This window comes from Lutra lutra, chromosome 6, assembly GCF_902655055.1.
Source record: "Lutra lutra chromosome 6, mLutLut1.2, whole genome shotgun sequence".
In the NCBI taxonomy this organism is placed as follows: Eukaryota; Metazoa; Chordata; class Mammalia; order Carnivora; family Mustelidae; genus Lutra; species Lutra lutra.
Genome location: NC_062283.1, coordinates 130552385 through 130577347, shown reverse-complemented (window position 1 = coordinate 130577347; position 24963 = coordinate 130552385). Strand labels below are relative to the sequence as shown.

At 42.6% G+C, this 24963-nt stretch overlaps 1 protein-coding gene across 1 annotated transcript in view; it reads right to left on the bottom strand.

The window, feature by feature from the left end:
- The window catches only part of ARMC2 (armadillo repeat containing 2), a 112437-nt gene that overhangs the window by 64733 nt on the left and 22741 nt on the right, over positions 1 to 24963 (bottom strand). Inside the window, exons 5-7 of the mRNA XM_047734469.1 lie at positions 20386 to 20593; positions 6335 to 6411; positions 1311 to 1409 (exon numbers count right to left, since the gene is read on the bottom strand). Coding sequence (XP_047590425.1) covers positions 1311 to 1409; positions 6335 to 6411; positions 20386 to 20593 — 384 coding nt within the window. The remainder of the gene's footprint in view (positions 1 to 1310; positions 1410 to 6334; positions 6412 to 20385; positions 20594 to 24963) is intronic.

The window sequence follows — 24963 nt, the reverse complement described above, 5'->3', positions numbered from 1 at the left end:
TGTCAAGATCATGAAAAGAGGACAAATAATTTGAACTTGTGATCCAGGATTTTCTTTTTCTATAAAAGGAATTATTAGGATAACTGGCAAAACTCAATAAGGTTTGTGTAGTATGGTATGGTAGTATCCAGATATGCGACAGAATGTCCTTGCATCTTGAAATATATGTTAGAGTATTAGGAATATGGGACATCACTTGGCAATTTGTTCTTAAATGGTTCAAAAGAGGAAAAAAAACAATGTTTATATATGGTGTGTGTGTGTGTGTGTGTGTGTGTGTGTGTGTGTGTGTGTTGGGGACTACAGAGAAAATGAGAGCAAGAGGAAGAGAGAGAGGGAATAATGAAACAAACGTGGTAAAAGATTAATATTTGGAGAATCTGAGGGAAGGGCATACAGGGTTTCTTTGTACTACCCTTGACACTTTCCTTTAAGTCTGAAATTATGTCAAAATAAAAAGGAAAACAAGAAAGAAAGACCCTCAAAAGCTCAAGTAAACCCAGTCCTGCCACCATTCACTGTTCTTAAGTTGATGGGAGAGATGCCATACTTCAGGGCCCCCAATCCTCTGAGAAGGGAGATTCATCCACATTCCAGATCCCAAACTCCAGTTCCCTTTTCTCTGCTGGTGTCCTCAGAGCTCTCTTAAAGTCCTTCAGACTGAAGACTTCCTCTGGCCCAGGCCTTCATGTTGCAGGCCTACCTCCACTAGCATATTCTCCTTTTGAAACTTTGTTCAGACTGACTGCTCTCCTCACTAGTTTTTGCAAATGTCTCCTAAAATAAAGGGCCCCAAGTGAAGCTGAGGGTGGAAATTAGGAACTCTAGAAGGAGAAAAGTCATCCACTGGGGTCTTGAGCTGTGGTAACCTTAGGAGAGTAGGACGCATGCATTTGGATCTAGAAAACCATGGGCACGCCGCCCAAGCATGCCAGTCCATGAGACTTAGTCAAAGTTTCAGGGGCCTGAAATCTGTTTTAATCTTTCACTTTCATGTATTAACTGCCACCCCAGAGAGCTCAAACCAATATTTTCTTGGGCAGACAGAAGGTGATAGTTAATATGTATTCCATGGGGAGTTTCAGAAGCAGGCTCTCCTCCTGAATTTAAAGTATAATTTTTACTCACTAAAAATTTGGTTTACCTGTATTTCTTATGTACATTAGTGGGTGAATATAGAGATAACTTCATTTGTTTCTGAACATGTTTGCAGAAATGGTAGTCAAAGTGTACTAAAAATATCAGGGCAATGGGGAACATAGAAATAAGTACAGATATTCTCAATTTAAAACAAAAACTTTTTGTGTTACCCTTTTCTAATTGGTGCAAAATTGGTACGATCCTTGTATTCCAAAAGACTTCATCTACTTCTATTTCTGTCTCCTTTTCTTGCACGTCAGCTTTTGAGGCTGCAAAAGAAGTCCAGATCGGGAGAAAGCAGTGAATAAGGAGGTACACCGGGAGTACCACCTCAAGTCTTTGTTATTCATCACCAAAATTAATCAGCTCTGGAATTAAATTATACCTTGCCCCCTAAGCCCAACTAATTCTAATTAGAACCACTGTCTTTTAATCAAATCACCCCACATCAAAATCAGGTAAGGTCATGTAAAGAAATCAGAACTTTAAACTCTCGTTAGGACACTACATGATGTCTTAAGCTTTGTAAGTGTTGAAATTTTTGTCATAAGGCAAATGATTGTTTTTGTTTTTTTAAGTAGGCTCTACGCCCAATGCGGGCCATGAACCCACGACCCCAAGATCAAGGGTCGCATGCTCCACTGACTGAGCCAGCCAGGTGCCCCCATAAGGCAAAGAGTTGGAGTTATTTTTTATTTAAGCTTACTACTCAGTAACGTGGAATAAATAGAAAACTATAGATATGTAAAGAATAAGGATTCTGAAAACATTCAATGAAAACTTTTCTAAAAGGAAGGCCTGCAGAGAGGCTTTCTTTCCTATAGGAAATGAAATGGACACATGATTTCAAGGCCATTGTCGGCAGCGCCAAGTGAATTTGTGAATCTCAGTCCAAATCGCAGTGTCGGATTAGATGCCTTGGTTGCCCCGGGGTCTGGCTTCTTACCCTTTCTGAGCCTCATCAGTGAAACAGAGATGAAAATCTTTGCCTGCGGGGCTCTGAGAATTAAAAGACATGATATAGGTAAAGCTCAGTTCCCAGTGTCTGGCTTCTTGTAACACTCAATAAATGTGAATTTCATTTTCCTGATTAAAAAACAACAGGCCACCGCTGTCTGACGTTCATCCAGCTGCACAATAACACTGAATCAATGAGATTAGCTGCTGCCCCGGAACGTCATAGGTCCTAGAAGAGGAATGGTTGCCACTGGCTGGGCGCCGTAAGAGGCCATGTGCTTCTACTTAACTTTTATAGCATAATGAGGAGGTCCTCAAATTGTCTCCATTTTCCAGATGAAGAAAGTGGGGTTCAGGGGCATTAAGCTACCTGCCCAAGGTCATACAGAACCATAGCCCTTGCTCTTGACCTCTATGCTATTCCACCCCACAGCAAAATCAGTAAACTGAGAGGTGACTTTGGAAAGCAGTGTGAATCGTATTAGAAACTGCAAATCATGATTACATTTCACACAGGAAATACCCCACTATCTAAAGCATAGACTGTGTAGCCGGAGAGTCCCCTCTCCCCCCACCCCAGTGTGGACTCTCAAGAGAAATACTAAAGACACATTCCTCAGTTTCCCTTCTCCCTTCCGCTCCCTCCCTCCCTCCCCATAAGGCCCTCTCATGGCACCCAGTCTATACTGGTTCAGAGTCTGTACCTGCTCTGAGTGGACCTGGTACCAATCAATCAAATGCCCACCGTGGGTGCCTAGATCCCAAAATGTCCCCCAAAGAGTTAGAAATAATAGGGACAATCAGGGTTTCATAGAAAGAGGGGAAGAGAGCGAGAACAATGAAAAGGCATATGGCCTACATATTTTTAGGTTATTTTAACTCAGGGTGGGGGCCGGGGTGGAAACCAGCTGACTAGGAAGGCCCATTAAGAGTTCTAGAGTCCTGGGGCGCCTGGATGGCTAAGTGGGTTGAGCCTCTGACTTCGGCTCGGGTCGTGATCTCGGGGTCCTGGGATCGAGTCCTGCATCGGGCTCTCTGCTTGGCGGGGAGCCTGCTTTCTCCTCTCTCTCTCTGCCTGCCTATCTACCTACTTGTGATCTCTCTCTGTCAAATAAATAAATAAAATCTTAAAAAAAAAAAAGAGTTCTAGAGTCCTAAGTTCTAAGGTTCTAGAGTCACTGTGTGGGTTTGAATCCTAGCTCTGCTGGTTGACTGTGGGCAAGTTGCATCACTTTCCCTCTATAAAATGGGGTAACGATGGTCATCTATTAATTTCTTTTATGTGCTCCATATTTTCCAAAACCTCTCATTCATTTGTGCTACTCTTGAGAAGGAAAAAAAACATACAATACATTTTAAACTTCCCAAGCATACAGTGATGATATCACCCAGGAGAAGCAGGAAAGCTATGCGATTTATCCATCCCCTCCAGTGCATGGGCCACCCTCTAACCCTCCACACTAGAAATACCCACTCCGGACCCAGGGGGCAGTGAGTCCAGGTTTGCCTTTTCTCAAACCTCCCTGGCACCAAAAGGGGTCCAGGCACACTAGGCGTGAGGAGCCCTTGAGCAGAAAAAGTAGACAGAGAGGGTATCGACAAAGCTGTAATTCAGTAGTATAGGTGTGCTGTCTGTAGTTTTAATAACAAAGTTTCCCATCATTTGTCTAACCTATAAGGAAGAATTCACAAAATGCATGGGTGCATTGTCTTTAGGACAACGTCAGTCCATATCAGAACTGGTTCACAATCCCTTAGCCAAAGCCTTCGGACCAGATGTGGTTAGGAAATTCAAAAATTTTGGATTTTGATGAGGCAATAGGGTGCACATGCTGTGTAACACACAGCACCCCGAGGAGGGTCTTCTGGGGCGGCACCCTGCGGCAGGGTATGTGCAAATTCACACGAACGAGTGCAAATTCACACGAACGAAACAAAGACAAATGACTCTTGGCCTCCTATCAGCTGGGCTCGGGCATTGCCACTACATGAGTCTGAAAAACACTTCAGCTTTCCAAGGCTTCCCAAGCTTCAGTTTGGGGATTTCAGAACCACAGATAATGGAAGGGAGAACATCATCTCAATCTTTTGGGTCATTACTTTTATGAGTCTACCCTAACTTTGATAAATTATAGGTATGGACTCAAAAAGTAAACCTGAATATTCAAGCAACCCTAACCCATAGCTAGTCATAGTCCCAGGTACATGACCAAGCCCAGAACATGTGAATATGGTCAGCATATATCAAGGCAAGTGAAAAGCCAGAAGATAGTAAGTCAGATAAATAACTTAATCACCAAATATTTACAGCACACTTAAAATTTACTAGAAATACAGACTCCAAGTCCAATAAGTTCAAATCAGCATTTTTACCTTCTAAGCAGTATGCACTTTAATAGAACAGCTCTATGAGGAACAATGATTATCAATCTGTTTCTTAGGGCAAACAAAATCAATAATGCGCTCACCCCGGGAAAAGTGAAATTACAGGGGTGAGCCAGAAATCATAGAGCACTTATTTAACCTTGGCAAAGGAAAGGCCCTTACAGGCCCTTCTGAATGGTTCTAAGATTGTTCCTTCTCAGAGCAGAAGTCAGCCAGACACTGTGGCGTAAGGGTTCCCTTTCAACCCTCCCCCAAGAACTGCATGGCAAGTGGCTGTGTCCAGCCATGACCTTTCCACGTCTCCACCCACTCAGGTACCCCCTCCAATGCTGCTTTCTACAGAAATCCCATTTTTTTTTTAAGATTTTTTATTTATTTGACAGAGAGAGATCACAAGCGGGCAGAGAGGCAAGCAGAGAGAGAGAGAGGAAGAAGCAGGCTCCCTGCAGAGGGGAAAGCCCAATGCGGGACTCGATCCCAGGACCCTGAGATCATGACCTGAGCCGAAGGCAGAGGCTTAACCACTGAGCCACCCAGGTGCCCTACAGAAATCCCATTTTATATAACTAAACCACTCTCCACTCCAGCAACTGGAGCATGGAATCCTGTGATTACTCCTGAAAATCTACAAAAACTAAATAAAGTTTGCCTCGGTCTTGGGCAACAACCTAATATTTTAGAAAGCACTTTCATCTAGGTTCACAGTTTGCTAAATATAAAAATTATGATTCAACAGGAAATTGGGTAAGTCAAGCAGAAATTTCAGCATGTTTTTGACGATTTTGCTGTCTCAGTGGTTATAGTTTTTAACCACAGCTTTGAGTTCTGGACACAAAAACTTGACACAATGTTTATTGGCTGATGTTTTTAGCAAGTGCATGTAAAATCCTTAGCAACAATGCTGATGCGGAAATCAGTCTAAGATTTTCCTGAGTGTTACAGAAACTCCTATTGGCCACAGAAGTCATTTTAGTGATAAGAAATTAGTTTTGAAAGTAATAAAACATTTTTTCAATCTGATTTTAGTCTGGTTTTATAGAATGTCATGTGTGTAAAAAAAAAAGTGTGAAAAAGTAACAAACACGTGTGTGTCCACAAATAGTTTGGTCAAATACTAATGGTATTTTTATCCTCCCCTTTATTTCGAAGAAATAAACATTACAGATATAGTTGCCTCCCCCTATCCATTTCCCCTCCTCCCTCTCACTCCAAGGATTACCACCATTCTAAATCAGGTGGTTATTTTTATCATGTTGGATTTTACATGTCACCACATAGATCTGTATTCATAAACAACATATGTCACTGTTTTTGCAACTTAACATTTTCACGTAATATTGTTTGTACTCATTTCAGTCGATATTATAAGCATGACTGCTATATTTCATTGCATGAATACATGTTGCCTCATTTCTAGCCTGTGATTAATATTGTTATATATATTTTTTTCTCAAACAGATTAAAGACCCCCAAAGGCTGTCTTCACACAATTAATATAGCTTCACTTAAGTGAGCAATGATTTTGAACTTCTGGTTAACTCAAGAATTACGTTAATGTCAACTTTTGCAACTTTCTGAATGCTTTTACAAAATAATTTCTTTCATGCTCACTAAGACCATGATCTATAAATGTCTGAGGCCCCAAAGCTGGATAATGGTAAGAATTTTAAGACTGTTGTGAAAACAATAAAAATTTCTAAAAATAAATGTTGATGCGTGGCCAAGTTGGAAGAAGTGACTGGAGTTTTCAAACAGGGAGCCAACATGAGACATCTTGGGTGCAAATGTTTTTCTTACAAGTGGAGATGCTGAAGGTGAAGTTCTGGGGCCTCGCAGCATATGTGCACCTCACCTGCTCTGGTTTCCAGTCGGCTCAGGTCTGAGCTATGGAAACAAGATGAGGCTCTTGAACGCCTCTTTCCCTGGTCCCTAGGAGGAAGAGGAATACAACAATGTTCAGCATAAAAACCAGAGCATTTCTTTTTCTGCGAGTAGAATCAGCTATTGGCAGATTGGGAAGAAAGCACAGAGGATTGCTTAGAAGATGGAGTTTCACACTCTACAGTCCTTTAATCAACATCTGATTTCCAGCTTAGATTTATCTATCAAAAAACAAGACAGAGGGGTGCCTGGGTGGCTCAGTGGGTTAAGCCTCTACCTTTGGCTTGGGTCCTGATCTCAGGGTCCTGGGATCGAGCCCCGCATCGGGCTCTCTGCTCAGCGGGGAGCTTGCTTCCTCCTCTCTCTCTCTGCCTGCCTCTCTGCCTACTTGTGATTTTCTGTCTGTCAAATAAATAAAATCTTAAAAAAAAAAAAACAGAGCGGCTTCATAGTATTAAATACAGTTACTAGAAACAACAACAATGAACAAATCCCAAATTTACTTTGTAAATCCAAAAAAAAAAACAAAACAAACAAAAAATCTCCCCAAAACCAAACAAACTGATGAAGGATATATACCACAAGAGGTCACTGTTACAATAGGAAAGAACTCAGGTCTGCCGGCCCCACAAGAGCCTAGCATTTAAGAGCTGGAAGGGACCTTTTCTCTCCGTCTCCCTGTGCGCAAGGAAGTCGTTCCCAAATTGGCCGGATGTGCCCCAGGTCACAAATCAGCGTCAGATCTGGAGCCCCAATCTCACAATTTCCAGTTCACAGCTCTTTCTACTTTGTTACAGAGTGCCCTGTTTCCACTTTAAAAAATGCATTCAGTTAATATTCTTTGAAAAATGCCTTATTTTTCCAAATAATTTAAATGTGAAAAAAATCGAAGGTAAATTCAGGCAGCCTCCAGATGACAAATATTTTGTGTTCCAAATAAAAGAGTAGCAGTTGTGGGCGCCTGGGTGGCTCAGTGGGTTAAGCCGCTGCCTTCAGCTCAGGTCATGATCTCAGGGTCCTGGGATCGAGTCCCACATCGGGCTCTCTGCTCGGCAAGAAGCCTGCTTCCCTCTCTCTCTCTGCCTGCCTCTCCGTCTACTTGTGATCTCTCTCTGTCAAATAAATAAATAAAATCTTTTAAAAAAATAAAAAAAAAAAAAAAGAGTAGCAGTTGGCCAATAGTAGGATTATATTGCCAGGTTGGTTTGGATTTTTGTTTTGTTTTGTTTTTAAGGTTTTATTTAATGTAGAGACTGTCCAGGAAGGATACAACTTTCCTTTAACCACAGCTGACACTTAAAAGTACTTACATTTAAATACCTATACACAATTCCAAAGTAAAAAACGCTGAGTGCGGGGCGCCTGGGTGGCTCAGTGGGTTAAGCCTCTGCCTTCAGCTCAGGTCATGATCCCAGGTTCCTGGGATCGAGCCCCACATCGGGCTCTCTGCTCACCAGGGAGCCTGCTTCCCCCTTTCTCTCTCTGCCTGCCTCTCTGCCTACTTGTGATATCTGTGTCGAATAAATAAATAAAATATTAAAAAAAAAAACACTGAGTGCAAGTTTTACAACATATTTTTGTCATCAAATAAAAGATTTGCTACAACAAAATCATAAAGAATGCATATACATGGGGCCAGGGTCACTCACAAACACCCACATGTGTGGCTCCCACACTTGCGCCAATGCAGTAAGAGCCTGGGGAAAGGCTCAGTGCTGTGTCTTGGCACTTGGCTTGTACTGCTGCCCCAAGGATTAGCTTCTCCAAACACCATTTTTTCCCATAAACACGCCCCACTTTTAAACACTTGATTTAACACTTCATATCATTAGTAGAGAAAAGATCAAGCTAATCTTTCCCAAAATGTGTAATTATTTCATACTATGAAACAATTGCCTTATTTTTACACAATGTAAAAACATAGATCTGGTACCAAGGGGTCCCTGGCCAATCAAAGAAAGAGTATGTGGATGGGATCTACTGCATCAATGCTCTCAGAGTTGAGATTCAAAAGGAATAGATCTAATCTACCCTATGAGAAGGTAAAATACCAAGTTTGACAGGGTGTGAAGCCAAGGAAGTTCTCACACTTCTCACTCCTAGATATAATAAGAAAGTCAGAACAATAGAGGCAAGGCCTTCTTTTCATTATTGTCCTAAATAACTATTGAAACCCAGCAAGCTAGTTTTCAATTCATGGCTTTCTAAAGTCACTGGGCCACTCTCTCAGAGTCATGGATGTTGATGAGGTTGCCTCCCTATTTAACACATTTGTGTATCCCAATTATGGGAAGGGGTTAAAAAAAAAAAAAAAAAGGAAGAAAGGAAGAAAGACGAAGGGTCCTTCTTAGTATATACCAAAGCTCAGCAGTGCTGGGTCCTGCTGGTTCTCAAGAAGAGTGCAGGATTGGGATCTACGAACACTTGCTATGATCATCTTTGTACAGTTGTTGAACTTGTAAGCTCTGAACCCAAACTACTGGGTCCTGGGCCAACATTTATCAGCTGTGTGGATTTGGGCAACTTACTTAAGCCTTTGACCTTGGTCTTCTTATGCTGACATAAGGGCAATGCCTCTCCTTAGTAGAGTGACTGGTACCTTTGAAAAAGTTCATAGTCAATATTGGTTTTTTCTTTTGTTCTGAATCAACACGAACCTGTCTGAATAGTCCAGGGCTGGATGCTGTTGTGATAAAGAATGTACAAAGTGTTGCCCTGAAGGAGTCTAAAAGCTACTTTGAGGAGCTCAGCAACTTTTTAAAATGGAAAGTTCCAAGGAAGTCTCTAATCAAGGGCTAGATTATGAAAGCCAGCAGGTTACAGGAACTAGAGGGATGCTGAGAAGGAAGTGATGAGTGAGAGGGAGAAACAGGCCATAGAGTAGGTCTTAAAAGAGTAAAAACCGTGGTCCCGCAAGTGACAGCACAACCCTCAGGAGGGGAGGATCATGAGTGAAGGCAAAGAGGAATGTGAGCAGCCTGAGACTCGGGGCAGGGGATAACTGCACGGGGCCAGCAAGGTAGGAATAGGAGATTTCTGCTGGGACATGTGGGAACTGTTGCCCGCAACTCGGGGGAGGCGATGGCCCCATCAGATGGGCAATGAGGAGCTGTCATAGGTTCTAAAACAGGAGGTAATGGGCTCTGGAGTTGTGACAAGAGCATTTAGGAGACTTGGAAGCATGTAACAAGAACTAATTCTTGGGGGTGTCAATAGGACTAGAGATAAAGGAAAAATTGAAGAGATCTTGCAAATGAACAGTTGACAGGATGAGTGGTTGATTTCAGGCAGAAGAAAGAGCAGAAGGTAGACCTGGAGGAACAGGAGAGCAGGGTTGCCATCAACAGAAATGGGAAGGTTAGGGAGTAGAACAGTTTGAGGAGTGAAGCACAGGCAATGTCTGCCATATTGAGTTTCGGATGAAAAATGGAAGATTGGCAAAGGAGATGTGGAAATCAGGGAAAGAGCGCTGTTAGAGATCCAAGTGGTACACAGGGACTGGAGTCATCAGGTTTGTGGCTGAAAAGACCAGAATCTCTGGCCCAAGCCTTGTTAGATGTTCATGTAAAAGTTAGAAAAGGGGGAAAGAAGTCCAAAGGAAGAGGAGAAATAAAATATATTCTCACAGAGCCCAAGCATGCTGAGAAGGCAAGCATGATTAACAGGTCAAAGACTGTTAAGAACACTGAGGAAGAACTATCTGCCTGACCAGAGTAAGCCCCACAAGGGTGTTTGGGAAGCAGGACAGCTGAAGTCCCACAACCAGAGTGAGGTGGGGAGAGAGGCATCAAGAAAAGAAAATCCCCTCTCTGCCAAAGAAGAGAACAGACGCACTTACAGTTAATGGAAATCTGTTCTCCCGTACTTCTACCCCCAAGAACCTTCTCAGTTCTCTGTACTAATTGAAGCCACAGGAAACAAAGATTTATCCTCCTTCTTCTCAGTAATTCTCCACATACTTAAAAATGTGGTGTTCACCACTTAACGTCCTCTCCTAGGGTTTAAATCCCATGGTTTTATTAGCTACGTTATCAGCTAATTATGATCGCAGTTATTAGCTGTGTGACTTCATGCCTGTTTTTCACCTAAGCTTTGGTTTCTTCACTTACATCTGAGGGGGTGGTAAATTCTAGTAACCGGCTCTATATGGCTGTTGTGAGGATCAAATGATAAAATGTGGAATTGCTAGCAGAATTCCAGGTGCCTAGTAAGTACTCAGTAAGGGTTTATTATCATTGCCGATGTCATCACTGATGTCACCGACAAACTTCTCCTGTCCCTTCTACTCCTCCTCCTAGGATGTGGTTTCAGATCTCTTTGTCAGCCTGTTCAGTCACTCTGAGTGAATGTCACTCTGTCTGGATCCCTTTTAAAGTCTGGAACCCAACACCGAGCTAAAGGTATGGCTGAGGAACAGTGAAGAGAGATTCTGAATAATGCACCCCAAGACTACGTTAGTGGCTTTGGTGGTCACATCACAACGTTAGTCAATTCTTGTTTTTTTCTTTCATACGCAGCTAAGGCAGATTTCCCCCATCCATAGTGGACTCATTAAATTTCACAGTGTTATATTTGGCAAAGGGTTCCTGTCTATCAGACATGTCTAGATCTGGATTCAGTCATCTAATATAATTCTTCTTCCCAGCTTCCTGTTCCAAATTGTCAGAGACCATAATTAATTTTTGTGCCATGATTTTTGATGTCCAACAATAAAATAATTCCAGAAATTATTCTTTAAAGCTCTTTTCTGAACTTCTTCTTAGAGGCAGAATAACACCATTTAATTAGTTAGGGTATCTTCATCTACAAATAACAACAAAAAAAATTCTAACAGACTTAACCAGTAAATGAAATGTATTGGCTCATATAACCTAAAAGTCGAACACTAGGGTGGATTTTAGGTATAGTGTGATCAGGGAGTTGGCTCCATCTTTCCGCAGTTCTCTCAGTTCTGCCCTTCTTTCACTTCAGGTGGGATCACTGAAGACGGCAAGATGGCTATGGCATTCCCAGGTCCCTGATCTATTGCCAACATGTTTCAGAGCAAAAGCAACGTCTTCTCTTCCCAATTACTTACAGGAGTCCTACATTTCACTGAATAACCAGAACCAAGCTCTCTAGCCAAGGCAATGCCATACACAGACTGACTGAGTCACTAGTGCTCATCCACCACTCAGTCCTATAGCCAACGTCTAATTCTGGACCATATATACACCGAAGACATAAAGTATATTTCTTTTAAAACATTCAAAACTCAGATTTTGCTGTTTAGACAGTTTTTCCAATTATAATGATTAAGTCAGAGGTCAGCAAACTTTTTCTTAAAAAGCCAGACAATATATGTTTTATACTTCTCAGGCCGAATGGCAAAATGGAGGCTACCACATAGGTACTTCCGTAACCATTTAAATATAATGACTTGGGGCACCTGGGTGGCTCAGTCGTTAAGAGTCTACCTTCAGTTCGGGTCATGATCCCAGGGTCCTGGGATTGAGCCCCGCATGGAGCTCCCTGCTCAGTAGGAAGCCTTCTTGTCCCTCTCCCACTGCCCCTGCTTGTGTTCCCTTTCCCACTGTGTCTCTCTCTGTCAAATAAATAAATAAAATCTTTAAAAAGAAATAAATGTGATGACTTAAAAACATATAAACCGTTCTTGGCACAAGGGCTATAAAATGAAACAAGGCAGGTGGCTGGCCAGATGTGGCTCGCCGGCCTGACTTTGTTGACTCCTGCTTTAAAGCAGTAACTATAAAGACATTAAGAAGGGTTTGGAATTAAGGGGGAAAAAAAGCAATAAATTTATTTCCATTTGGAAAAAAATTACATGTATGAAAATGGGAAAGGAAATCTTAAAGGTATATTTAAAATTTTAAAGCACATTTAAATTTTAAATGGGTTCATTATCGTAAGCATATGATAAAAAGAAAAATTTAGCAGATTTGAGCCAAACTTTCCCTTTCTCTAAGAAAAAGACACTTCATTTTTAGAATTAGACTCAAGTTGAATAGATTCAAGTCAGGAAGTAAATATTGAGGGCTTTGCAGCTGTACAGTCTCTAGAGCAATTCAACTCCACTGGTAGGGTGCACATAGCCACAGACGAGAGCTGAATGAACATGTCTGTGTTCCAATAAAACTTTATTCACAAAAACAGGTACTAGGCTGGATTTGGCCTGTGGGTTTTAGGCTGCTTACCCCTCCCCTGCCTTCATCGTCTCTTAAGATCCTTTGCCTGCGATTTGAGAAGGCCACACCAAGGAATGGTGCTGGGGTGGGGGGAAGGGGAGGTCCCTTCAGGGTGTCTTTGTGGCCTGAAGCACCAGATACATAGTTTCTAGACATACTAGCATTAAGAACATCGGCATTCTGTCTTAATAACAAGTGTTAAAAAATAGAATTCTACTTAAACAGTTGCATATAAGCCCAGTGAAATGAAAGAATATGACTTCAAAATAAGGTTCATAAGGTCAAAATTTTAAGTCCTCCAAGGTATCTATAGCATTGGGTTGCGGCCCAAGATTTAAAAATTACATAGTTAAAACTTATACCTATAACCTAAGTATCTTTTTCAGTCGTCGCGAGGTGGTTATTCTTCAACTCTACTTGTAGAGACCTGATTCGACATGGCTTTGTAGCTAACCATGTTAGCTTCACTTAGTTAAGCTCCAGTTCCCTTGACTTCCAGTACAAGCCCATGGGTTCATGCTTCCCTTAACCTTCACAGCCCCACAGCCTCAAGGCACTTGGTGTGAAAAGCCCCAGAACTTCCCACTGCGGCAGCCTTCCTCATGGGGAGAGGGGCTGAGACTGCCCTCTTCCCCAACGCGTTAGTGTGGACACGGCCCGCATCTCTGCTTTCCTCCCTATGGTCCCGATGGGGCGCTGACACACACACCATCTTCCACCAGAACAGCAGCAAACTCTGCTTCCCAACCGGCTCCTCTGGCCTGGGCTCTCCCCTCCCCCGGCCCTTCACTCGGCTACCAGACTCAGTCTCCCCCTGGAAACTTCCCAGTGGCTCCCTGCAGCCTCCAGCCTCAGGACCCAGGCTCTGGCCTCAGCAGCCCATCTGCCTTTCTGCCAAACTGCCGCCACCAAGTCAGATCAGACCCCCCTCGACCTCTGCAGCTCCTTCAGCAAGGAACACCCTGTCCCACCCCTGCTGAAAATCGCCTCGGGAGGCATCCCAAACCCATGGACCTCAGGAAACCTCCCCTGATCTTCAGGTCAGAATGAGGTGCTCTCCCACCGAAACTCATTCGCCAGCTTCAGAGTTAATCACGGAACAATGCTTTCCAAACTTTCCTGTGCATTCAAATCACCTGGCTGTCTTATAAAAACGCAGATTTGGATCTCCTAGGTCCGGGATGGGGCCTGAGATTCTGCGTTTGTAGCAAGCTCCCCGGTGATGGGTGTTGCAGCAGTTCTAGAGGCCACCGCGCCTAAGCAGCAAGCCTGCTGGGAGGCGGCTGCAGTGGAAGCGTCTCCTGGGCGGGATCCATTTCTCTGTCTCCCACTCCCTGAGCCCTCGTAGGGCTCTGCATACTTCCCAAGAAATGCTTGTTAAATGGAAACGGTCGAACAAGGTGGGATTCTGCAAAACCATTCTGGCCGGTGCTTCTCTTTTCTGAGCGGAAAATGGTTTCTCAGCCACATTACCCTTAATTGCTTCAAATAATAATGACTTCATTATTTTTGAAAAAATGATGTATTTATTAATTTTTAAGGCCAGACAATATAAGAAAGTACAAAGAAGATATTTAAAAAAAAAAAATCATCCAGGATCCCATCACCCAGAAATAAATACTAATATATGGTAAACATCATTCCAGACATATTTTGCACACATTCAGATGAAAAGAGAAAAGACAGAACAGAAGAGTGATTTGGAGGGAGGGCAGGTAAAGGATACATATAAACAGAATCATACCATACATGTCACTGTAATTTTAAAGTATTAAGTATAAATTTTACTTGAATTTGACAGAGAAACAGAAATTGAGATGAAACTGAAGGAATTGCAGAACTTCAGATGAATGGGTCTTCCCAAGAGATATTAGTTTCTAAAAGATCTCTCTGAAGTTAAGAAAAAAAAAATAATGAAAAACATTAGAATGCTGAAATATTCTTTTTAAAATTTATATTTCAATTTCAGACTGTAGCTACCGACAAATCTATTCCCTCTTATCAAGTGAACTAATTGCACTGCCTCCCAAGTACCAGTCCAGGTTATTTATATTACTATTACATCATTAAGGTTTCTGTTCCATAACCATCATTTTCAGAGTTTTAGTTCACTATGAAAATAAGGTCGATACTCACCATGAATGCCTTCTCATTTCTGAATTTTGACACATCATTTTGATGGCAAAGAGTTTTCTAGGGTCACCTGGATGGTGGCACAGTCAGTTAAGCATCTGACTCTTGGTTTTGGCTCAGGTCATGGTCTCAGGGTCAAGAGATGAGCTTCTGGTGGGCTCTACTCTCAGCACAGAGTCTCCCTCTCTGCTCCTCCCCCCTCCTCTCTTTCTCTTTCTTTCAAATACATACATACATACAATCTTTTTTTTTTAATTTTTTCTAGAAAGTGCATGTATGATATAGCTCCCAAGTTCATTCACATTTGGAAACGTCTATCTGTTGCCTTTCTACTGAGGAACACCTTGGCTGGCAATACAATTTTGGGTTACTCTTCTTATACTTAGGACTTCATAGACCTTACTGTACTGTCTTCTGGCACCGAGAAGTGCTCTAATAAAGCCAGAGGCAGCCTGCCTTTTTCTCCTTTTATGTGACTTGCTTATTCAGCCTGGTTGGCCATAGGATACCTTCTTCCATGAATCCACTCAATCAACAGTTACTAATTGAGGGTGTACCGTCCTGGGTAGTGTTCTCGTGCTGAACATGGTTGTGAGTACTTGGTGTGGAGTACTCCGTGTAAAATTTTGTGGATGTGTCCCCTGAGCTTCAGATTCAAACTGCTATTTCAGAAACTTGTCTCTTCCATTGTCAGGTGGTTCTTGTGAATATCAAATGAGTTAACACATGTAAATCGCTTGGAAGAGTGCGTGGCAGGTAGTTGTTGAAAGTAAGCTAGTACTAGGAAGGGCTGGGGGGAGAGGAGGAAGACTACAAGACTACAAGTGCCACCATGCCTCCTGTATCTATCCCGGTTGCTTTAATCATGTTCACATCTCCGCATTCATTTCTTTTTTGTAGGATTGCTTCCAGCCTGTACACCATGTCTCATTGCATTTTCAACTGTTTTTATTCTCACTTTATTTCTAATATGACTTTCCTCTCCATGTTTATACATTTTTCTTTCACTTCTTGAGAACTGCAAACATATTTTTCATCTCTTTAGGGGGCTTAGAATCTCGAATTTGAATTCTTATAACCCAAAGAAGAGCTCCTTTTTCCTTTTTCTTAAAAAAATTTTTTTACACTATGGAAAATTGTTTTAATTCTTGTTTTAGAGGGCAATTCCTTTTGTGATCCATTTTCTTCATCTATCTTTTGTTATGTGTTTTATATACCTGTGCTCGAGTTCTATGTTAACTCTTGTCCAATTTTTTATCTTTAAAACCGAGCCATTTATTTGCTGAAGAATAAATAGGAGCCACAAAGGGGGAGAATCAGGTGTTCTATAGCTTCAACTTGAGTCAGCTTCCTTGAACATCCATTCACCAAGTCTGTCATTTTTCTTGACCTGAAGTATGTGGCCACTGGGTCTGTGTGTGGCGTATTACTGTGACTCACAGGAAAACCCTGTTCCGTGATAGGATCCTAGAGTTCTAACCTAGCAAACTCCGTCCCCTGCCAACACGCACGCAGATACACACGCGGGCACCAGCTGGCCTCCAGGAAATGGGGAGATCATCACTCTCGGCTCCATCCCCCTGCCCTTTCACCATCTGGATCCTGAATGAGGTCTTTACAGGGGCATCTCCACATTTCCCATGGCTGACCCACACCCTCAAGTCTCTTTTCTTGAATTAAAGACTACCGGCTATCCACCTGTCTGAACTGAGAGACTCACTCTTAGTGAAATCTGTCTCTTGCTCTAGATCTGAGGAGGTCAGTGTCTGCTCTCAAATGACCCCTTGTTTTCATCTATACTTCGTAGAGTCCGGCAGGTTAACAAGACACCTGCCTGCACTATTTCAAGTGACAAAAACCTAATCTGAAATACTACATGCTGTACCTGTCAAAATAAGGAAAGGAAGGAAAGAAGAGGGAGAAAGAAAGAAAAAAAGAACAAGGAACATACTGGTTCACAAAACAGAGCAGTCTGTGATGTGGATATGGTGGCCTCAGGTACGACTGGATCTAGGAGTATCTAGGGATTGTCCTTGAACTTGGTCACTATCTCCATTTCTTTAGCTCTGCTTATACAGCACATTCCCCCTTCAAAGTCACCCTCCACAAGGCAACGAAATGGCCACTGTTGGCTCTAAGACCACATCATCTTTACAGCTTATGAACTTGAAAGAGCACTTTCCTCAAAGGCTTTGGCAAAAGGCCCAGAGAGGAATTCAGCTGGCCTGTTTTGGATCATGTGCCCACCTCTGAACCAACTGCTGTGGTTGGTGGATTGGAGAACTCGGAAGGCCAGTCTGGGGCCACATAATTACCCCGGGCCCCCAGGGAAGGTGGGCAGGGAAGATAAGATCAGCCCTTCTCTAAACCTGGAGTGAGCATGATGCAAGACAGCTTGCTCTTCAAAGGCAAGAATGCCAGGTAGACAAAAAAAAATCAAGCCCACACTGCAGTATAAAGTTTGCTCCATGTTTTGTCATTTTGGGATGGAACAAGTTTTCTGCTTCATTGATGGCATTTATTTTTGTGTTTTTCATTCTTTGCTGCTTGTGTTCATTTTCTGCAGAATGCCTTTGCTTTATCACCTTTAATCAGAAGCCCTCTTTCCTCCTTTTTGATTCCAAAAATACTGTTGGCCCTTGACAGTTTACGGATAAAGCTTTCAGGCCTTATTAATCATCCCACAACCCTTGGTAAAGGCTGGGGGGAGATGGGAGTGAAGGTGCCCAGTTATTTCCATTTTACAGATTTGAAAACTGAGCCCCTGAAAGTGGTAAGAGACTTGCCAAAGAGCATACAGATAAGTCAAGTGGCTGAGAGTGAACCAAGCCTAAATCCAAGGATCGTGGTTTCCAGCAAAGAGTTCTTGGACTATCACTTCTCGGCCTTTTGGCTAAGATCAAGTGAAGAGTTCTTGGGCTTTTCTCCTGAAGATCACATTTCCAAACCACAATAGTTCGAACCGTTTTTACATTGAAAGCCTTAGAAGGTTTTTAAGCAGGAATACCAAGGTGTTCATCAGATTGAACCACTGGATGGATGAATGACTAGGTGGATAGACATATATACACATTCATATTCTAATGGAAGCTTTATTATTTTCAATCCACATGGCAACACAAAGTAAGAGAAAATGGAGTGTCCCTAAGGGGCAAACCTGCCAAAGCTTAGATGGGCCCTTAACCGGATGCAGAGAGAGTGTCGGAGTTGCAAGACTGTTTGAAGATGACAGCTGGGTAAGTTCTTCAGAGTATATTCTCTTTGGGAAAGTTACATCATCCTCCAAGATCTCTTTTATGATGCTAGCTTGCTTAGCAAATCCTTTTTCCATCACGACCAGCATAAAGTGAAACTCCAGTCCATCCCGGGTCTGAGCTATCCATACTCTAAATTAAGGGGGTACAAATCAAAGCTATTTCGCCCTAATAGACTGCTCCCTTCTCTACTCAGCCCTGAAGCAGGCAGCGTGAAGGTGGTCACTTCCTCCACATTAAGCAAGTGGGTAAGGACCCTGCACGAGGGGGGCGGGGCGCGCGTCCTCACTTCCTCTTTCCCCTTTCTAAGACCCGCTTGTGCTCCTCCTCCAGCCACTGTCCTCTCAAGCCTTCTCCTTTTCTCGTTCTTGCATTCCCTCCCTCGCCCCCCCTCCCTCTGCCAGCGGGGCTCATTGACAAGAGTCGTCATTTACCACATTAGGGCTTAAAGACGGAAAAATGTTAATTGAGTAAGGCTTTGGCATCAAAACTGGGACTACTCCATTGCATAGCAAAGATCATTTCTTGGAATTCTTCACTTAAATGTTTACGAGAAACAATTATCAAGTGTCCCAGATTGATTCACAAATGTAATTAATGACAGAATTGCTAATAGTTTCCATTTTCTGGTTTGTTTTAATCGTACTGTATAAACCGTTTTTTTGGCACCCCGTCAACCAAACCCCATCCATGATTCAAGGAGGTAAAGATTCATAAAGCAGACATGTAATTGGAAGTTAAACTCGCCAGGGTGCATTGCAAACTCGACTCAGACACAGTCATTACACGACGCAAAAGCCATCCTCACCGAACAGAAGGAAAACAATTAGGGCCGCGGATGCCTCATAATTTTGGACAGTCAGGAAGAAGGGCTTCCAGTCCCTAATTGATTTCTCCTTTGCTGTTGGTGGGATAAAATATGCAACTGAAAATGCCCTCCCCAATCCCAACAGAGGAAGACAGAATGAACTCTTGCTTGCCAGATTATTCTGCAACGTCTGAAGGTTTGCAAGAAAAAAATAAAACAAAACAAAATAAAACAGCTCTTGTCTGGTTTTTCCTAGTCAACTTTAATTACTGTAAGGATGGGTGCAGCAAGATAAATGTTTCCTTTTCCCTTCAGTGCTGAAGAAACACAAGCTCTCCCATGGTCTTTTATGTTTAAGCTCTGAGGCCTGCAGCCCATTCTCAGTCACCAACTGGAAAAGATCGGTTGCAATGGCCAGTCTGATGTTTTGTGCTCAGCTCCCAAAGTCCCAATTTGAAGTCATTCTCTTCCACTTAAGGAGTTATTTCATTTTTCCTTTAATTTAAAAAATGTTCTGAATGTAAAGCAACATGACCAGGACAACTAGGTTGCCTGATATGAATTCCATGTGTGTGACACTCTTCAGGCTGCGCCTGCAGACAAGGTCAGTTCAGCCAAGCAGCCGGTTCCGGGAAAAGTTTTAAGCACGCGGCGTGTGTACGAGCCAAAGTCAGACCCAAAATCTAAAGTGAGGGCAACAAGTCCTCAGTCTTAAAATGGCTCATGGAATTTAATCTTGTTAAGCAAAGCTGAACCGGGCAGTTGTCCACAATGACCCAATGGAAAGTCCTAGAAAAATAACTTTAACTGAATGACCCGGGCCAGTCCAAGACCTTCTGCATATCTTAGCATCGTTATTGGCCTGGGGCTAGAGAACAGAGGCTGCTCTCTCCACTCCCATCCTCCACCCCAGTTCCCCTTCATTCGAGAGACTTCTTTGGGAAAACACGAGGGATGTGGGAGGGGGGACGGGAGAATTCATACGGTCCGTACAGTGAACATTTCTCCACATATCTTACTATGGTAAGAAAATTGTTCCTCGATTTTCTAAGGGAAGCCCCAGAAAGCCCTGTCTAGGAACATGGTATGAAATAAAGTAATTCCCAATAATTAATTTTATGAGGGATTAGGAGAGGGATATCATGGACAAGAGAAATGTACGGGATTCTCCTGTTTTAACTATTTACCTGTTTGCAAAATAAGTATTTGAATCCAAGTTTCTACATGGGAATAAGAAAAGTGTCTACTCTTTGGTGGAATTAACAGCATGAACTAATCCAAAGGAGGGAACGTGAGATTCCAGGCCAGCCAGGAATCCCAAATAACCCACAAACAGAACAATCACTCATCACTCGAGGGCTGGCCGAACAGCCTAACTAAAGCAAAGAATTCTGACAGGCCTATCAACGCAGCGTTTGGCAGGTATGAATAAATGTTTTCCTGAGGAATAAATAGGGAATGATGTAAAACCAACTCCATTTAGCCATGAGAAAAAAATCTTTCCTATTCGTGCGTCATTAACTTAAAAATGTGTTTGTATAAGAGGGAAAATGCAAATCAATCATCTACATAAGATTAGGAAACAAACTAGTATATGACACAGTTTATCCTAAACAGAAAACTAAATCAAAAGAATACTGACCCTCCACTTCTGAGATGGGATGGCAAGGTGGTTGTCCCTTTGAATATTTCTTGCTTCTCGATTTCACTGAAGCCTCCGTCATAAGTTAGCTGAAGTGGGTGACTCTGTAAGCAGCCAACAGCTCTTGATTCTGTTAAATAAATCCCATTTATTTTCACCATAGGGTCCCCCATCACAACTGTTTCCTCGGGTTCCACCGTCGTCTTTGCTGTAAAATCAAGGAGATGTTTGGTCTAAGTATTTCTGATTTTCGGAATCATTCTTTCAATATTTTTTTCAATCTAAGAGTTTATACAATTTAAAATTTTTTCTATTACTTATAATCTAGTCTGGAATTGTGTTGCCAAAATCTACAAGACCTCCCCACTACTTCAGGCTTGGAAGCGTCGATTCATTAAAATGAATGGGATCTTCTCTCTGCTCTCTCAGAGTCTACCAGAGGACATGAACTTGAATGGAGGTTTATGACTAACCCAGTCCACAGAAATACTTCTGCTTCCCAGAACAATGACTCCTTTTCCTGAATTTGATCATGTGAACAACTTTTCATTCGAAAAATACTGAGTGCTACGGCATCTGGTGACTCAGTTGGTTAAGTGTCTGACACTTGCTCTTGGCTCAGTTCATGGGTCATGGGCTCAAGCCCCGCATCAGGGGTTCCATGCTGGGTGTAGAGCCTGCTTGGGATTATCTCTCTCTCCCTCCCTCCATCTCTCTAAAATAAATAAATAAAATCTTAAAAAAAAAAAACAACTGAGTAACTAGACGCTGGTCTAGACACTTGGGAGGTATCAGTGATGAAACAAAGATCCCTGACTTTGTAGGCTTACATCCTAATAGGCATAAACAGATAGTAAATAATATACCATAATAAATGAGGTCCAAGATATAATAAGTACTATAGAAATAAAGCAAAAGTAGAAAAATGGAGAAAATTAAAGAGGGTTGGGGATGGGGGGAGACAGCAGTTTTGAAGAGGGTGGACATGGTAAGCAATGGAGGCAAGGCATCTAGCCACTGGTGGATAAGGGACAGAATTCCCTGCAGAGGGTAGGGCACTCTTAAGGCAGGGGTGCGCTTGGCATGCTCAAGACACAACAGGAGCGGAGTATGTGAGGGAGAAGAGGAAGAGAGCTGATCAGAGGGACAGCACCCAGATCGGGGAGGACTTAGACACCACTGCCAGGTGGTAGGAAGAGGAAGGCATTGGCTTCTAAGGCTTTCTAAAGAGGGCTAAGATGATAAGAGTTGCAAACAGAAGTCCAGTCTCTAAACTAAACATCTATTGTGTGTATGACTGCAGATTCTTAGACCTATGATACAACACTCTTTCTTTATCAGCCAGTGGCCATTAGGAATAGCTCATTTGTGATGCTGCTAGCACACTGGAGTTTCTGATAAAATGTTTTTTTCAGGGGCACCCAGGTGGCACAGTCAGTTATGCATCTGCCTTCAGCTCAGGTCATGATCCTGGGGTCCTGAGATGGAGACCCACACCGGGGTCCCCGCTCAGCAGAGCGCCTGCTTCTCTTTCTGCCTGTCCCTCCCTCTGCTTGTTCTCTCTCTTTCTCTCTCTCAAATGAATAAATAAAATCTTTAAAATTTTTTTTTCAAAGGGGAATGTAGGGATGAGGTTCATATAGAAAATACTGCTTTGCAAGCTTCTCCAGAGCAACTCAAAGTTTCCTTTTTTGCACTTGAACAAACCAATAAAAATCAACAAAACCACTTAGTCCACTCCGACTAAGCTCCCTGCTTTCAAAACAATGAATTTTAAAGCTGAAAGGAAGCTTCGAGATCGGCTAGTCTAAACTTAATTTTTCAGATGAGAAAACTGAAAACCTGAGTGTTATGTGACCAGTCTAAGCTCACAGAGCAAGTTCAGGGTGGGCCGGGACTGTACAGCTTGAAGAGCGTGGGCTTTGCTCCATCAGATTTAGGGTCAAGTTCTGGCTGAGTGAAGCAGGCAGGTCACTCAACTTTTCTCTCACCTTCCTCAGTGGTTCCCACCTCTTAGGGATGTGCTAAGAATGAAATGATATGGCCTAGAAAAGTGATTTATTACAAACATAGAAGTTATTGTCAGTATTACTAAGGAAACCCAAGAATCCCAACTTCTGGTCCAGGACTCTCTCCGTGGCACCACGCTGCCTTAAATACCTTCACTACTGAATTACAAAGCCCAGATTTTGTCTTAAGTAATGCGGTTTTAGTCTATTCCTACATTTTAGCATTGGTTTCCTTCATTCATTTACTCCATGAATAGTTATTAGGTACTCGCTGCCCTGTGTTTGGGTGCTGTTCTGGGGGCTAGAGGTCTAACGGTGGGGGGAGAAGCAGGGAGTCCCAGCCATGCAGAGATGCTGCTGTAGGGGGTAAGTGTACCCATACTCAGGGGTGGAGTTGCTGCAGCCCCTCTGACTTCACAGTCTACTGGAGGGAGCTTGTCAGTTATTACCACAGTGAGGAGCTGCACTGGGCTCCCTTTGACTCCCCCGACGAGGTCCACAATAAAACTGAGCATGAGTAACAATGCCCTTTGTGTTCCTGGTAAACGTCTGTAGCACGCTGTACTAATTTTGTAATGGATCATGGGTTAAACTTCAAAAGTCTACAACAAGCAGTGTTACCACTCGGAAACAGTTCCATTTCATAGATACTGCTTTGGCACTGACCATATACCAGTCCCCGTTTTAGGTTCTCAGGCTACCAATAAAAGAAATCCTCTTTTCCTATTGAAGTTGCTGAGTCTAATAGGGGAGACAGAGAGGCAGATGTGTTAAAGAGAGAAATGTTGTACAGTGTGGCCCAGGGCCAGGTAAGGGCAGTAGAGAGAACAAGAGAGTCCCGAAGAGTTGGGAACTGGTCAGGGAAGGATTCATAGAGGAGGCAGAGCCTGAGAAGTATTCTGAAGGATTAACAGGAGGCCAAAAGGAGTTCTGAGAAAAAGGAACAAAAGTCTGGAGTCAGAGCTAGCTTTGTGTGTATACAAGCTGTACAATCAAGCTGGGTCCCTTACTTAGAAGGGCCCTGCATTTGGTTGAATGCTTTGCTGTCGCCATCTTGAAATTCTCAATAATTTTTGAACAAAGAGCTCCGCATTCACATTTTGCACTGGGTCCAGCAAATGATAGAGCAGATTTTGCAAGAGGCTTCAAGTAGCAGGATAGGTATGGGGAACTGCAAGGAGGTCCATACTGCCGGTGCACAGGCTGTGGGCGGGAGGCAAAGGAGAGTCAAGAGAAGGGCCTGGAATGTTAGTCTGGGGCCAGATCGCCAGAGAGCTGTGCATGCTGAGGAGTAGGGACTTCATCCCCTCCGCCAGGAGTCAGCAAACCATCCACCAAATCTAACCTGTCCCTTGTTTTTGTATAGCCTGTGAGCTAAGAATGGTTTTTACATATTTCAATGTCTGGGAAGAACTCAAAGGAGAACACTATTCTAAAACATGTGAAACTGAGAAGAACTTCAAGTTTTGGGGCCTATCAATCGGTCTATCTTGCTTTCCCACTACAACAGAGTTGTAGGACAGTTGAATAGGTTGAACAAAGACTATATGGCCCATTTGGTCTAAAATATTTACTCTCTGGCTCTTTACAGAAAAAGTTTGCCAGCTCTTCTGCTAGGTCAGTATTTCCCAAACTGCATTCTTCAAAACACAGATTCCCCAGTCAAGTACATTTGTAAAACGCTAGGTTTGAAGGGTATCATGGCTCTTTCCACAGTTTGGTGACTATGGCCATTGCTGCTATGAACATTGGGGTACAGATGGCCCTTCTTTTCACTCCATCTGTATCTTGGGGGTAAATACCCAGTAGTGCAATTGCAGAGTCATAGGGAAGCTCTATTTTTAACTTTTTGAGGAATCTTCCACTGTTTTCCAAAGTGGCTGCACCAACTTGCATTCCCACCAACAGTGTAAGAGGGTTCCCCTTCCTCCACATCCTCTCCAACACTTGTTGTTTACTGTCTTGTTCATTTGGCCATTCTAACAGGTGTAAGGTGGTATCTCGATGTGGTTTTGATTTGAATCTCCCTGATGGCTAATGATGGTGAACATTTTTTCATGTGTCTGTTAGCCATTTGTATGTCTTCTTTGGAGAAGTGTCTTTTCATGTCTTCTGCCTATTTTTTGATGTGATTATCTATTTTTTGTGTGTTGAGTTTGAGGAGTTCTTTATAGATCTTGGGATATCAGCCTTTTGTCTGTAGTGTCATTTGCGAATATCTTCTCCCATTCCATGGGTTGCCTCTTTGTTTTGTTGACTATTTCTTTTGCTGTGCAGAAGCTTTTGATCTTGATGAAGTCCCAAAAGTTCGTTTTTGCTTTTGTTTCCTTTGCCTTTGGAGACATGTCTTGAAAGAAGTTGCTGTGGCCGATGTTGAAGAGGTTACTGCTTATGTTCTCCTCTAGGATTTTGACAGATTCCTGCCTCACGTTGAGGTCTTTTATCCATTTCAAGTTTCTCTTTGTGTATGGTGTAAGAGAATGGTCGAGTTTCATTCTTCTATACATAGCTGTCCAATTTCCCCAGCAACATTTATTAAAAAGACTGTCTTTTTTCCTGGATGAAGAAG